General features: G+C 44.7%; 1 protein-coding gene across 1 annotated transcript in view; it reads right to left on the bottom strand.

Annotated features, from left to right (window-relative positions):
* The window catches only part of LOC109291212 (sodium channel protein type 5 subunit alpha-like), a 374712-nt gene that overhangs the window by 311598 nt on the left and 47392 nt on the right, over window positions 1-15722 (bottom strand). The window contains exons 2-3 of the mRNA XM_019508100.1: window positions 2468-2786; window positions 30-140 (exon numbers count right to left, since the gene is read on the bottom strand). Of these exons, the coding sequence (XP_019363645.1) occupies window positions 30-140; window positions 2468-2734 (378 nt within the window). The 5' untranslated portion in view covers window positions 2735-2786. The remainder of the gene's footprint in view (window positions 1-29; window positions 141-2467; window positions 2787-15722) is intronic.

Genomic DNA, 15722 nt, shown 5'->3' with positions numbered 1-15722 from the left:
AGAAATCAACTGAAAGGATATGAATGTACCAAAATTTTAATTGCTGCTCTTCTGATGGGATGGAAAGGGCTAAGTATATACATGGCAGGAGTGGCACTAAATCGAAAGATTGTCTTCCCTTTGTTCAGTACTATAAATGTCTGGAAAACAAAATAGGAAATAGGAGAACATTTAGTTATTGCACTTGTGCCCCAGGCCACCTCCCACATGCAAATTCCCTCCTTTTGTACGCCCCAAACATCCTTCTCAACGCCTGCCCAGCTGCAAAAGGTCCCTTTTCACCCTATGACCAGTTTTCCTCCCAAATCATTCCCAGTGGTAGAGCACTCCTCACCCCCATAAGCAATGCTTCAAATATCCTTTGTCACAGATCTTTGAGCTGCTGACTCCCCGCTGCTCAAGGCAGATTCCTCTCCCTCCATCTTTTGGCTTTCTTACCGAATCTCCTTCACACCAAATTCCCACATTTGTCTCATCTACACGTTTTGCCCTGGCTTTAGTTTGCACATTGTTCAGGGCAGGGACTGCCGTTTATATATAGGTTGAGTCCCTCAGGTGCTTCCACAATGTAAATGGTTTGGAGGCAACCCGTATGGATGGGGTGACCCTAAGCCAAACCAGTCAGGGGACTGCAGTTTTGGGCAATACTGGGACACTGACAATTTGCCCAACTGCATTTAGAGCAGGCCCTGCAATACCTTACTTCTGCCTAGAGGGGCCTACCCACACGCTACAGCAGCAGGATCAGGCTTTTCAAAAGTGAACTACAGGTAACTTTGCAATTCACCGATTAACAATCTGACCCTCTGATTTTCCAGACTAAAATCCAGCATCTCCAGGCAAAAGCAACGTAGCTCTAGGTATTCATGGTTTGATTTTTGTGACATGCAACAAGTTTACATTGGTGTAACCTGCTTTTACACCTGAGAATCGAACACGTGATGTATAGGCCTACACTGGTAGATTCTGGTGTACAGCTGCCAGTGGAATAAGTACTGTAAAGACACACCAAAATAACGTACACCAATCATGTAAACAGCCTATGTCTGCAGTAATCCCCCCCACCCTTAGCCATTTGCAAACAGGCTATTACTTAATCCCCCTACCACTTAATAGCATGATGCTCTATTAGCACCTACTGTGGCAGTCACCTCGAGTCAATGGTCATGTACCCATTCTTGACCTCATTATGCCAATGTACAAACCCAACATACATTAGTGTCCAGGCCCTGCTAATATAAGGGCACAACTTGGTTACCACAAAGTAAAAGGGCCATGGACTGACTACATCGCAGCTGCCCTGTGACAGCAGCCTATGTGCATGCAGGCTTACTCTGCAGTGAATAAAAGCTTACCCTTCTTGCACTGACAGCTAAGCTCCTATGTCTTAGCCTTTATTTTCTGCAGGGTAAAAGCAGGCACACAGGCAGTTTCTGAAGAGCAGCTGATGCACAATAAATTTTCACCACCGTTACCTGGTGGTAACTAGTTCATGAGTCCATGCCCCCAAACAAAGCACCTACTTCTTCAAGTCCATTGACCTTGGGTTACTTTTGCTGTTTACATTTCAAAACCTGTTCATGAAAACGCCGTCAGGGAAAGATGCAAGAACTTTATCTATGGGATTACAGTGGAAACAGAGACAAGAGCACACCACCCCCTTGCACCCGAAAGGATTGGGGTTTGTCTGAGAAGAAGTGCTTGCATCCAGTTCTTTTCTCACCACATTGCCAAATGCTTGGCACACAGGAAAACAAAGTGTAGTAAGCGAGCAATGCCACCGTGCTGTCAACAGTCTTTGGAGAGAAACTGTTTGTAGCACAATGGCATTGGTCCAACCCACACATGATTCTCATGAGGTGACACTTGCTCTAGGATGAAGTTTACCCTTGTGCAGGGAGCTGGCACAATGCACCACTTACATCACGTATGAGACCTGTTTCGACAACTTATGTGAGACTAAGAGGCATCTGGGCTTGTTGTGGCTCTCAGCAGAGCTGAATTTCCCTCTTCAGGAAAGGCTTGCATGGGTCCATCTTAGGCTAGGAAGATGGTATTCATTCCTGTGCAGAGGTCCAGCTCAGTGCTCCATATACACCCTTAAAACAAGGGTGTATAAATATTGCTTAAGCGATGCACAGGACCTTTCCAAGAATCTAGGTGCTGCAGTGAATATCCCACAAGAGATAAAACCTACCAGTCCATTCAGCTCAACTCATATTCTGCTCCTGTGCACCAATAGAGCTGTATTCACTGTTAGCTGACCTCTGCAACTCATAATCAAGCTTTTAGCCTGCTATACCCTGCTGCTTATTCATTGGAAATTCTGTCCATATTAGCTCTCCGATCTTTAAACCAGAAGAAATCATTTTTACCGACCACTGTGCAAGCAAGGATGAAAGTCAGAGTTCTCACCAGCAACCATTTCTCATCTTAAACAAAGGCAAAGAGGCAGAACACTCCCCACCTTGTGATCGCTGTAGTAAGAGTCGAGATCCTCCAGTGGTTCCCCAATGAGCTCTGGGGGAGGATTCCCATAGAGTTCAGGCAGCTTTTTGCAAGCCTGTAAGTCAACTTGAGGTCGAGGCTTTTCTTCCTCTCCCACCTGTTCCTTGTTCTCCTGCTTGGTGGTCCTTGTGTGCTTCTCCTCAATGCGCTTCTCAATAGCAGCCAAGGATTCAGGCGTGAACCGGTGGAAGCTGTTAGTACCCGGTGGTAACAAGAAGTCGGCCATATTTTCATCCTGCTTCTCCTGTACTGGTCTTTATTCCAAGTAGTGGAAACAGCTGAAACAAAAGGTATCACAATAAGTAACTGTCAAACTGATAAACCAGCATACAAACACTTCATGTGTCTTCCTTTGTTAGAAACCCATGGACGCAGACAAATTCAAGTGAGTTAACAGGAGGCAAGCATCTACCAGAGAAGAGCTGCTTCACCGTAACCATTCATGTTTGTGTCCACAGCTGCCTTGCAGGAAAAGAAAGCTAAACTGGGACAACTTAGAACCACTTCATCCAGGCACATCCCAGATTCACTTTTACTTACTGAAGAATAGCAGCAGATACAGTTGCCAACATTAGCTGTTCTGCAGGAAAAGCCCCTATTACCTTTTAACTTCTTTTACCTTCCATGAGAACCACTTCCAAAAAGTGACTTAGGCACCTAGGACCCCCGTCTTATTGAAAGTCAATGAGATTTAGACCCCTAAGTCACCTTTGAAATGTCAGGTTAGAGTCCTAAATCACTTTAAATGCTCTTAAACATCTCTGCCCTAAGCCTTTATAACATCCATTTAATAAGCCAGTTTTCTCGTAGGGAGGGGAGGGGGCCACCTTTTACATTTGTGTCAGTGTCGGAAGCAGCTGCATATTTCCTCCTGAATACCATCATGCTCCTCCTTAGCTTTGGCACTTCGGTCTGTATGTGGGCCCCTTAATAAAAGAGGAGCAATTTTCCAAGGTGCTGAGCAACAAAAAGTTCAAATTCAGCTCTTCTGAAAAAATCAGGCAACTTCTGTTTAGATATTCTATTGAACTTTCAGGACCCAGCACCAAACATCTTGGCATGAGCGTGCTTCCCTGTCAGTGCTCCCAAGTCTGGCCATAATGGAGAGCAAGTGGTGTGGGGAGTTTTTGTATTAATTTTAACATCTAGAAATGAATTGTAAAGGCAAAACCCACAACCGAAGAGCAATGACCTCATTAATCTGCCCATAACAATGCACAATGAGCTGTTAAAAGGAATGAAAAACTACATTTACCTTTAGAAAACTGGGGTGACAATCATCCCTGTGCCAGCAGGCTGCAGAAGGCCTATCCTCCATTTAAGTCTCACTGAAGTCCTGTTTTGAAGGCTTATGGGGGACATAAGGGATCATAGCCTGCGACTTGGCCCTTTGCACAAGAGTTTTTGCCAGCAAGGATAATCATCACTTCCAAGGTACATCAATTAAGTACATGCTATGCAGAAGACAAATATGTTTTTTGCCCCTGCAGTGTTAAAATCATTCTCAGCAAATTAGTATCCAATTTAGTGATGGACAAACCCGACACAGGTTTTGAGGTGAGCAGCACCATTGCATTGGTTACGTTTCTTTGTTCAGGCAGAAGAATTTTTCTATGCTTTCAAATAGCATTTGTCTACTTCTAGTGGACATGTCCACATAGTTTGCTTCTATTAAGCTCTGTGATGACAGCATTTTTATTAGCAAGCGAAGCTTTAACTGGCCCCTGTATGACAACCAGTGTATTTAATGACTCAATTTATCCAAGTGAAGTACTCTTTTGAACAGCAGTTGTTTTGCCTGTTTTGAGCTTGCTCAAAGATGAATTATTAGATTGTCATCGAGCACAGCATATCGCATGGCAATAGCTTGCACAGTCCTGTATGTTGTTACAGGTGGCTAGACTGGCGAGCCCTTGGCCCCACATGGTTCAACCCTGGCTTGCTGTATGTAGTACATATTAAGCTTAAAGAAATGACACAGCGAGTATAACCAGAGAGCCTTTAATCACTGCTAGCCAGCTGATCAAGCTGGCTGGCAAGTGAAGTGCACAGGGCTACACATCTGAATTGTGATAGAACAATTGCATCTTTTAAATCTTTGTTACCCATTGAATAACTATAGAAATCAATCAGATTATGACTGCATAAAAAAACCAATCACAAGTTACCACCCAGATGCCTATGCACGTGTACCCTATTTCACTGCTTTGGTATGTGTACCAGTTACTTGACCCCTTACTGCTCCCTGGAGGATGTATTACTTGAATTACCATCTTCCAGGTAGAGTCTGCAAGGGCTTTGAAACTCCTTGCTCATTATATTTCTGGCAGTTCCACTGAGCCTGGCACTATCTTCCAGGAAGAGAGAGGGAAGGGGAAAAACGTGGACACTGAGATCTCATTAAACTAAGGAGAATGTGGGCTTAAGGGAGAGGGAGGCCTGTTAGGAGCGGAGACCTTGTTGAGTCAAAGCTTTGCTGAAGCCTTTGAAAGACAGGCAGAGGCAGAGGGCCTCTAGTCTGCCCAACTTGTACCACAGCTTCCCATTTCAGCCTCTGAACAAGTGGAGGTAAAACAAATTAGGCCAAATGCCTTATACTCTGTGCACTTCTTTATTTATACCTTGCTTTTGTTCTCCCAACTTCTTTCCCTCTTTACAGCACCTTCCTCATGAACAACAGGAAATTACAAGCCTTTCAGAAGAGAAATGCATTTTCTTGCACTTTCATTGTTCGGTGACTCAGCACCACAGCCGCACACAAATGCCATGTTATTTCCTAAACTTGCCATCATCATGAAGCGGGGGCCAGGCAAATCTTCTTTTCTGCATACAGTGAAACCTATCTTAAGCGATCAGCGAAGGAAACAACATAAATCAGTGACTAAGTACAGATCGCCTAGTACAGATGGAGCACTACTATAATGACTGGAGCGTGGGCGGTCAAGTTCAGAGGTTAGGACTAAAGCTAGGAAGTATGACTCCAAAGATCAGGCAGAGTCAGGAGCTGGAGTCCAGGAGCTAACTAGATCTGGAGTGGGCTTAGGACAACAGCCTGAGATTTCTCTGTTGATCGACCTGGGGACAAGTCCACACCCTGCCCAGCTGCTCCTACGTACATGCCCCCAAAATATGCCAGTGAGGCTGCTCTGAGATCACCTCTGGATATAAAGTTACTGGAAAACACACTGGAAACTTAGGTCTTAAGGCCATCCACAAAGGAAGAAGTCTTGCCAGAATATTTCCAGGTTTGGACATGTCAGCAGGAGCTGGCGGGATAGAGGGATGCCCTTAAGAAGATCCTGATTGAGGTAAGCTGCCAAGAGACTGCAGACATGTGCTGAGTTACTGAAGAAACTGAATTAAATCTGGGGACTATTGTTCCCTCAGTAAAGCACTTGGGCTGGCAATACCCATGGGTGCAGACACCCATTTGGGAAGATTTGCCAATCAGGGGATTCCCACCTGTAGGTCCTGGGTAGACATGGGCAGGTCAAAGCCTGCTCAAGGCTAAAGGCCTTCCCCCACTATTACTGGGGGAAGAAGGCCACAGGGCCAGGACTGCAAATGATTATGGAAGACAACAAATGACAAAACAACAAAGGGAACGTGGCTAAAAGGTTCAAAACCAGGTTAATGGAGCACCTGATAGCTCCCGCCAGCCCTTCTCAGTGTTGAAGGAGTTAGTGGACACCATGCAAAGGAACTGTGCCCAGAGCTGAGAAGAAAGGAGAGATCAGAAACAGGTCTCACAATTTCAGAACACCTTCCTGTAAGGCTTCTTCCTCCGAGGGGCACCCACCAAGGGATCGCTTGCAGGGCTCTAGCTTCTATCCTTATGAAGTTAGGTGATGGGAACCCCAAAAGGACATCTTGGGGGGATACTTAAGCAGTCTTCTAAAACAGAAGTCATCCTGAGTCTCATGATCCTGTGAGCAGGGTCTCAATCCATCTCAATTTTACAATCTTTGCATTCTCCTTTGCCTGAGGAAGGGTTTGTGAGCCTCAAAGCTTGCAAATAAAGATTTTTTTTTTGCAACTATCTAGTTGTTTTAGTAAAAGATATCTGTGAGAGAGTGAGAGAGCCCGTGCTAAAACCAGAGGCAGCTACCCCAGACTCACAGCCCCAAAGGACCCAGCTGAAATCCTTCTTACCCAGGTGTTTCTGGAGGGGAGGAGCTGAGAACTCGAACAACAGTATAAAGAGGAGCCTGGAGCAGGCAGGAGGGAAGAGCGCAGGACCGGAAGCAAAGGAGCCGGGCCAAGCAATGCTGGAGGAATCTATGAGAGCCACGTGGAGGGCTGGCAGGAGGCTCCTGCAGAGAGGGAACTCCCCGGAGGAGCTCTAGAGGAAGGTACGGTGGAGTGGCAGGGTCAGGAACTGCCTGCAATCTCCTCAGCAGCCAGCAAAGCCCCACGGAGAAAAGGTAAAGACTCTAATAGAGGGGCACTACTGTAAAGACTGTAATAGAGGGGTACTATCGAAGCCTGGTACCGTAATGACCCTAAAATGGGTACAAGGAAAATTATAAATGATGACCTCAATGAGATGAAGGTATTGTGATGACCCCAATAGGAGGTGCAAAAGGCACGATCATAAGGACATGAACAGGGGAAGGAGAGAGTAATCGCACTGATGTTTTGTGGGGGTTTTTTTGTTTATTGCCAAAAGATGGGTAACAATCCTCCAGGACAGGAGGCGTGGATTCCTTTCTTTTTTTTTTTGTCGAGGTAAAGGCTCCGGGGAGGAACCTGGTGGCTGAATACAAACCTGAGGATGCTTGGACAACCGGTGGACCAGGCGAGGGTGTAGGGGTGGTGGAGCCCTCAGCATCATAGTACAGCAGATGATGAACAGGCGGAACTGCACATCCAGGTACTGAACATACTCCTATAAACACCAAAGACGTGGCAGGAGAGAACGTGGGTGTGTGGATTTCCGTCTAAGACTCGTCCCTCACTTCAGCCGGAGGGCTGAGGGCCTATGGAAATACACATCTAGGTCATCTATCTATATATGTGTATAGTTATCTGGAGGAGGAGAAGATAAAAGAGGAGGTCACAAAGACTCTTGGGGGGGCGAGCTACCCAGCTGGCCACTTGACAATATCGACTCTACCACAGTGACTGCTTTGGCTTTTTAGACTGACATGGCTACAACCATTATCCCTCTCAAGAGCCTGTGCAGAACATAGAGAAAAGTAGTTCTGCCCTGAAATAACTAAGTCAGAATAGCTTAGGGAAGGTAGGTCATCCTCAAACCCACAAAGTGAAGGATCTGCAGGGCTGTTGCCCAAACCGGGAAAAAAAATTACCGTGCGCAAGAGAAACTGTTCTTTCTTTTGACTTGGCTCTGGGTAGTTGAAGAGATCTTTAAGAATCAGTGTAGAGGACCATGATGATGGGTAGAAGGTGGCACAGATTTCAGACAGCAAATTCTACCCATCTTTTTTCCTGCACCTATTTTAATTTAAGCTTAGGTTTGGAGAAGTCAGAAGAGAGGAATACATTCAGAGTGAAGTTCAAGTGGGCTGGATTCTCTACGGACTTTTATTTCCTTTACCATGGGTGAAATGGATGCTGAATGCTACCAGCTCAGGATTACCCACTCATGTGTGTTATGGTGCTACTGGCACTCACATTGCACAAGTAGCAATGACTACATAAGGAGCTTAATCCTCCTCTGGTGAATATCAGGAGTTTCTCTGTTGAAGCAACATCATTATGAGACTGAAGAAAGTGGAGAATCAGGCCCAGCAGCCCAAGTCTGCTGTCGGTCCAAGCTCAGAGGTGGGGGGGAAGTGACTGTAGGCCATCTATGTGGAAGAAGACTGAAGGCCGTCTGTGTAGAAGAACTTCTTGCAAGGCACATTGATGCCTTGCAAGAAATTCAGGGTTGAGGCAAGGGTTCCCCTGCATCAAACCCTTCCACCCTTTCACTGTGTTTTCCATACTGCTCAGTTAGCTGCACACAGATATGCAGTGACACCTTCTTTAGCTGTGTACTTTACAGATGTAATGAGGGAATCTATGGGAAGTCTGCTGCCAGCATGCATCATTCAGGTTTTAATGGGTCATTACTTGGTCACATCAAAATCAGTTTTCACCAGAACACTCAAAGGCCTTTGCTTCAGTGAGGGCTATTACCAGGTCTTACTGAAGTGTTCAACTCCAAGTCATTCTGTCAGCATAAGGGTTCAAAAAAATAAAGTTACAACAATGATATTATAAAGGTATAAAAGGGAAAGTAGTTTTGTTTTGTTTTTTTTTGGGGGGGGGGTTACAGTCAGTCTCCTAAGAACCATTTTTGTGCAAACCTCTATTGAAAAAAAAGTTCAGTTTTAAATGGAGATCAGGACTAACATTTCAGTGAAGACAGATGTTTAAAGGAAGTTAGAAGCAACTAACAAATATAGTGGTAGGATGGACATTGCTATGCAATCAGTTAAAGCAACTGTTGCTGTTTCTTTAATAATCCCTTATCAAGATTTATATTTGTCATTGCTTTCATAGTGTTACTCAAACCTATAATATCTCAACTATGCTACATTTTATATAAATATTCTTCAATCTTAAGTATCAGGGAAATGGAGAATATGATTTAACAGACTTGTTCCATGCCTGAATTCTTTTAATCTATGAATGAAGCACACTTCTACAAACAGTCTGGATAAATCTGTTTGTTTTTAGAAAGCATGCGACTTAAAAAGGGAAATCATCAATGTCTGAATCACAGAGGAAAAATAATTTTGGTCTTCTGTTGGGGGGGGTGGGGTAATGAAATAGTACCATAGCTCTTCTGCTTCACACTTTCGCTATAATACTCCAGACATTTCTGCTACTGTGAGGCACATTTTTGAAGGGCGATGCTTCAAAGAACATGCCAACACGCTGTTGCAGTGGTATTGCCGGGAAGATGTCACTCTTCGCTCCTCCTCAAATACAGGCCACGTCAACTTGTTCTGATAAGAATGGTTTGATCATATAAACAAAGTCACAGTCCTGTGACAACTATTTCCTACGGGACAGTAGCAACAGGAGACAGCTAAGAAAATACTGCCAACATTAATGACAATCTTATTCAGATAGATCAGCAGTGATCTACTCCTGGCCTATGGAGCAGATCTGGCCCTCAAGGCCATGTCATCCAGCCAGTGGGGCTCCCCATTGGCCTGAAAATTTGGCAATAGGGGAGCACTGACAACATTAATTGCTGCTTCCCTGCTGCCAAATTTCTAGATGCATGGGGAACCCTACAGATACGTGGAAGAGCAGAATTTTTCAGAGCGTTTATCATATTAAACATGGCTCTGTGTGCTAGATTATGCCAGCAAGTAGGGCCATGCCAGCACGGCACCACATGGGGCCAGGCTGGACTGAGCTGGGCCAGGGATTACGTGCATCCTGCGCATGGGGCCTGATTCCACATGCTAACCCCCTGCGGGATCTGGCCCACAGACTGGCCCTACACCACTCTTCTAGTCTGCAGGGCCAAAAGATTTGGTGTCACTGAACCAGGTCTGTACTTCCTGGGAATCTTGTTCGTTCATCTTTTCTCCCTCCTGAAGACGCTTAAGGTTTTTTTCTCAACAAGGTTATGGTCAGCCCAAGTCAAGAACCAGCACAAGGCCCACGAGTCACTTAAACCCTGCATGTATCCTGAAAACACTGTGCTGAACCTTTCACTGGCTGCATATTGAGGGGTTACTTTCACCCTAAAGGCCAACCTGAGCAGAGGTATAATTAGGGACACTCAGACCCTTCATCTTACAGCCCTACATGAGCTCCCCTAACTCAAGTTGGATGCCAAGGAGTGAGCACCTACTGAAGGAAAGAAGCAGATGACTTGCCTTTGGAGTCAAGAGGGAAAAAACAATTGTAATACCTTCCCATAAGCTGCTCCTTGGGTAGCACAGCACAGCACAGCACAGCAGCTGCTACCCTCAGCTCTTATCTGGAGCCGTAAATGAGAGCCAAGGTGATCTCTAGAAGGCATTAGCTGATCAGGAAACCAGGGCTCATGTCCCGCCATAGTTTCCCTCTGTGACCTTGGAGAAGTCATTTAGCCTCTCTATATCTGCATTCGCCATCTGTCAAACAAAGGCAAATGTATTTCCCTCTCTTCACAAGGGTATTGGGAAGATAAGTATGTTAAAGACTTTTAGACACTCCACACTTGATCACACTTGTGGGAGCCATGATAGTAGCTAAGATCAGTCAAATGAGAGCAGAAAGGGTCACAGGTGACGGGGCAGGGACAAGGGGCCTTGCTCATACTGAGCCATGCTACAATGACCACTTAGGGTGCTTACGCAATTTGCATATTTTGCATGACTGGACCCTTGAAAGCACTCTACAGTCATGACATGTCAGTTAGGGAGGGAGGGAGCATCATGGAACTGCAGGCTGGGCTGGGCTGGGCCTGGCTGGAGCTGGGAGGGTGGAGAGGGAGCAGGATAGAATGGGGCCCCCTCACCTTGCAGCTACTCCAGCTGTGGTGTTGAGGGTGGGGAGCCAGGCTGGGCCTGCAAGGTGAGGGGGGCTCTCTTCTCCCACCCAGGCCTCTTGATAGTGGCAGCAGCTAGCTTGGCTTTGCTATGGCCAGAGCTGGGGGGGAGGTGGGCTAGAACAGAGCCCCCTTGCCTTGCAGGCCCAGCCCAGGTCCCCCCCCCCGTATCCTGACAGGTGTAGCTGGGGGGAAGTGGGGGTTTGGCAGCCTCCTCGGAAACTGCTGGAACGCCCCTGCCTGCCGGCCAGAGCCGGTGCAGGCAGGCTGGACCCCCCTCGACCCAACGGGAGAACGTCTGTTGGGTTGGGGGAGAGGCCACTAACTCATGGTGCTTAGCCCCATGGAATTTAATGGGCCACTCACACCGTAAGACACTACTAAGGATGTACAAGTCTCTGGCCCTCAACAGGCCAATGCATTTCCATTGGAATTATATTAAATCAAACTTACAAAGAACTGAGCACACAATATTACAAGACTGCCTATGGTTGTGCGGACGCAATGGATGTTTAGTTCTAAATATAGGCCTTGCATTTCAAACTACTTTGGTGACAAAAATAATCAGTGAAGATAGAATAATTTGATACTGCACAGCACATTTGTTTTGTTTTTTCTCCTTGATGCAGTCTCTTTGGCATTTTCTTTTGGCCCACAGAGTACTGCTCTCCAACCTCCAGAGGTGCAAAGCACATAGGAATAATGGGAAAGGGAAATGTAGAATCTGATGGACATATTTGCTTAGATGGCACTGGTATTGATTTGCAAACCCATCAGCATAAAGTTACCAATATACACATGAACCTAGTAACTAAAAAGAAAGATGGTGTGGAGTAACAAAGTTTTTACTTCCAGGAATTTGGGATATGTTGCATCCTTTTAAAAGCACCTGGCGCTGCATTGCATGCATTTGTATACATGGGGAAATGCAGGTCAGCACTGAGAAAATGGCAGTGTGCTTTCAAATCAAATCACATAAAAAGTGTTTTAGTTTCAAAGCGCACTGCCGCCATTGTTTTTAGCACTGATGCGCATTTAGTCATGTATACAAATGCATGCAATGCAGCGTTGAACGTGTCAGCTCACATGCTCCACAGACTCAATTAATCGAGTCTGCTCCAATGAGCTGGATTTCCAGTGCATTGGAGCAGATAAATGTATGTGTATAGATGTCCATAAAGAACAATTAAGGATAATAATCGATAGCATCATTATCGACAGGTCTTAGAATCCACAAGAGTCACAGTGAAGCTTAAATCTTCATATTTGTTCAGTGCTGTGAATTGCTAGGATGGAGGTGCCTTGTGACATTTTGTATAGACTGAATAATTTCTGTTGGTGCTGGCGTGTATGCTTAGAAGGTAAATTACATCAGAATAAGAGCGGGGAAGAGTGAAACAGGCCTTGAAATTTCACAGAATGGAGCCATTACTTCTGCATAAGTTGGTAATTTAGTCAGGATCACCAAAGATGATTTAACTTAGTGCATACTCCTAGCACACATTATCAGCCATGTCTCCAGCTGAGGCAAATCAGTCTAATTCTACTGATTTCAATGAAGCCACATCAATTTATAACAGAAGAGGATGTGGTCTATTGTAACTGAGGACGTACAAGAGAGAATGCTTTAAATTGCAGGCACGCACACACACACGCTTTTTAGATGGATTAAAGCTATCAGAAAGCATGCCATCAGTGACTTCATTTTAATTTACTCTGGATAAAAGTTCCCCAGTTCATGGTAAGCTGTACCTGTTTTACAAGTGCAGCACTAACAGCAGCTGGAAGCTGTCAACACTGCACTTTCTGCACAACTGTCCAAAGAAAACAAGGATACTACCAATTTTGGTAGTAGTATTTGGGGGTTGAGGGGCAACACCTTCTAGTAATGGAATTAATATCGCCAATTCATTTCTCATAGCCCATGGAACAGCCAACAGATGGTAAGGACATGCTGTCACTACTGTCCCATGTCATATTCAAACCAATGACCTACAGATGAAAAGTTTTGTATCCTGTTACCAACCTCTAGAGCCGTATAGCCCTACGGCCATATCAATCCTTGTGTGCAGAGGAAACAAACTCAACAAACTCTGGGGTCGCTGACACTCTCCAATAAAATCTTATTGAAACGACTGCAATTTTGTGATTCTAAGATCATTTAGACAACGGGCCTTATCAAAGCAATTGGCCACAATAACACTGTCATGGAAACAGTGCTGAGACACGGTTCCTTTCATTGCATGCCTCACTAGGCAATCCAACTTATTGTAAAACATCACATAACGCAGTAATGTGATACTCCTGTCCTCAAACCGAATGTGTTTGTTTTCAATGTGTAGTACAGAAAAGAAAAACTAGTTATATCCACGTCAAGGAAAAGCAGTAGCAAAATGAAACCTCTGAATTACTGACCCACACACCCTTTGTCAGCTTCTACTGCCTCCACTGTATCTGCTTGTAAATCCAGTTTAATAAATTTTGCTGGCATCTACTGTACTAGCATCATTGCATTCTGACATTACCATTGACTTATCGATAAGATAAAGTCTTCTGAAAACTAACATGAGCTAAAAGGAAATGAATTCAGAGGATTTCATCCCAATACTGAAGTAGTATTTGCAGATGATAAATGTTATGCCTAGAATTAAATGCTGGCACTGAGTAACTCTTCTCATATGATAAAATGCTTCATATATTCTAGCAGGCTAAAAATATGCTGCTTTCTTTGCAGGTGCTGTTATTTCTAATTATGCTGAAAAGGAATTATACAAATAAACCAGAGGGGAACACCGCTGCACAGTTCCTGATATACATCTGTATAGTTTTTCCAAATAATAAGATTCCCTGCAGCCCAACAGATTTTTGTGTCTCCTTTGATTAATCAGGGAAAGGCTTCAGAGTGTACTTGCTATAAACTATTCAGCCTTTCGATTCCGGGCTAAGATTCCTCTTTCCCTATGTAAAAACCAGCAGAGCTACACCAGCATGTAAACTCTTGTAAAAGAATGGATTGCGGGACACTCAAAAGTTATTCAGCCCAGAAGATGGGTGACATCTTGCAAACAGGAATTATCCCCAAGATATCATAATAGCACCATTTTGTGCCAAATTCTACATATGACACACACAAGGGAGTGAACACCCACATAATTAAATATGCCAGATTTGGCCCAACATATGCATATGTTCTTTCAAAGAAATATTTGAACAAATTCAGAGAGTTTTGAAACAACAGTCAAACATGCCTCGTAACTCCTGAGTGATGGTTACTGCTGATAACTTAATCACAGATGTATCTGCCAACAGCTCAGAGCCTCATTCTGTATAGCCCTAGTTGGGTCTTTATTTCATGGCGGTAAACTGGGGTAGGAAACTATGGTACCTGCTACATCCAGCACAGCTTACAGGTAGAAACTCATCTGCTTCGTTGCAGATTAGATGTTTCACACATTGGAAGAAATGATTGACTTACAGAAACAACCATCAGAGGCTAATAGCGACATCCTGGGTTGTCTGGAAATTGCGGCGCAGGATCAGGGCTGCCATCAATGAGGACAAATAAAGCAAAGGACTGAATTCCAAAGCCATGTTCGGCTGAAACTTGGCAAAATAAAATAAACCCCATTTCACTTGAGACATGGAGAGACTGAACTGAAGTGGAAGAGTCGAGAAGGACACAAGACTTAAGAGGAGGCGAAAGCACAGAGAGGCAGGCCTCTAACTTCCACAGAGAAAGCAGAGAAGCCCTGGATGTCTCCTCCCCAGCTCCAACAGGCCACCAGGACTCTGCCAGGCCCTACCAGATACCTACCAGACCACCTGAAACTGCAGAAGGTAGTTGGCTTAATGATGATGACTATCCACTTCTCTTGTCTGCCCCTGCACCTGTGTCTTGGTGTCCAGCTTTACTCTGGACTACCAATCTCCAGCTTGCTTGAGTTGACGGAAATCTTTCCTTGTATTTGCATGAGCTTTAGGCCAAAGTATAAAAGATGGAATCATTTTATTTCTGTCATTCCCTTGGGATTTATACATATACTTTATTTCACAAGTTCATTGCATCTTCATGCAAATGCTGTGATGGAACCTGGTGCTGAATGACAAGCTACTGAATCTGAATTACATAACACCGTAACCTATTATGCAAATGAGGTAGCTGAAGATAAGGAGGTGGGATGGGGTGGAAAACAAATAGTTTTATTTCAATTATTTTTCAATAAATACCAGCCAGCTCCCAGCCCCCTGCAGCAACCTCCCTTCTTCCAGCCCCAATGCTGTGCTCTGTGGATAGCCTGGTTGATTTAAAGCTTTACTTCTATTTAAATTGAATCAATGCTGAAAGGGCACCTGAGCTCATGGGGAGCAGCAGTATTCAAAGGAGTGAAGGAAAGGCACAGGGAGCATTGGAAACATTTCCATTTTCAAAAGTAACTTTGGGATTTAGGATCCCAAGAGTGCAAACCCTATTGCAGAGCATTGCTTAATTGTGCTTATGGGACTAATGGTCAATAAGTAAGAGAGCAAGAGCAAGTAATGTATCACGCAGGCTGCCAAGGAGAAACGTTTGATGATGATCCCACTGCATGATGTATAGCAGTGGTTTCGGAACAGTTCAAAACTCTTAAAAAATACACTGACAGATTGTCTAAGTCACAACTTCAGCTCCCTGAGATGATTGGATGCTGTGTGAGGGTGGAGGGCCTGGCCA

The sequence above is a fragment of the Gavialis gangeticus genome, unplaced genomic scaffold (genome assembly GCF_001723915.1).
Source record: "Gavialis gangeticus isolate Ggan-Ray unplaced genomic scaffold, GavGan_comp1, whole genome shotgun sequence".
Taxonomy (NCBI): Eukaryota; Metazoa; Chordata; order Crocodylia; family Gavialidae; genus Gavialis; species Gavialis gangeticus.
The sequence above is the reverse complement of the archived record's forward strand: the minus strand, read 5'-3'. Positions and strand labels throughout refer to the sequence as shown.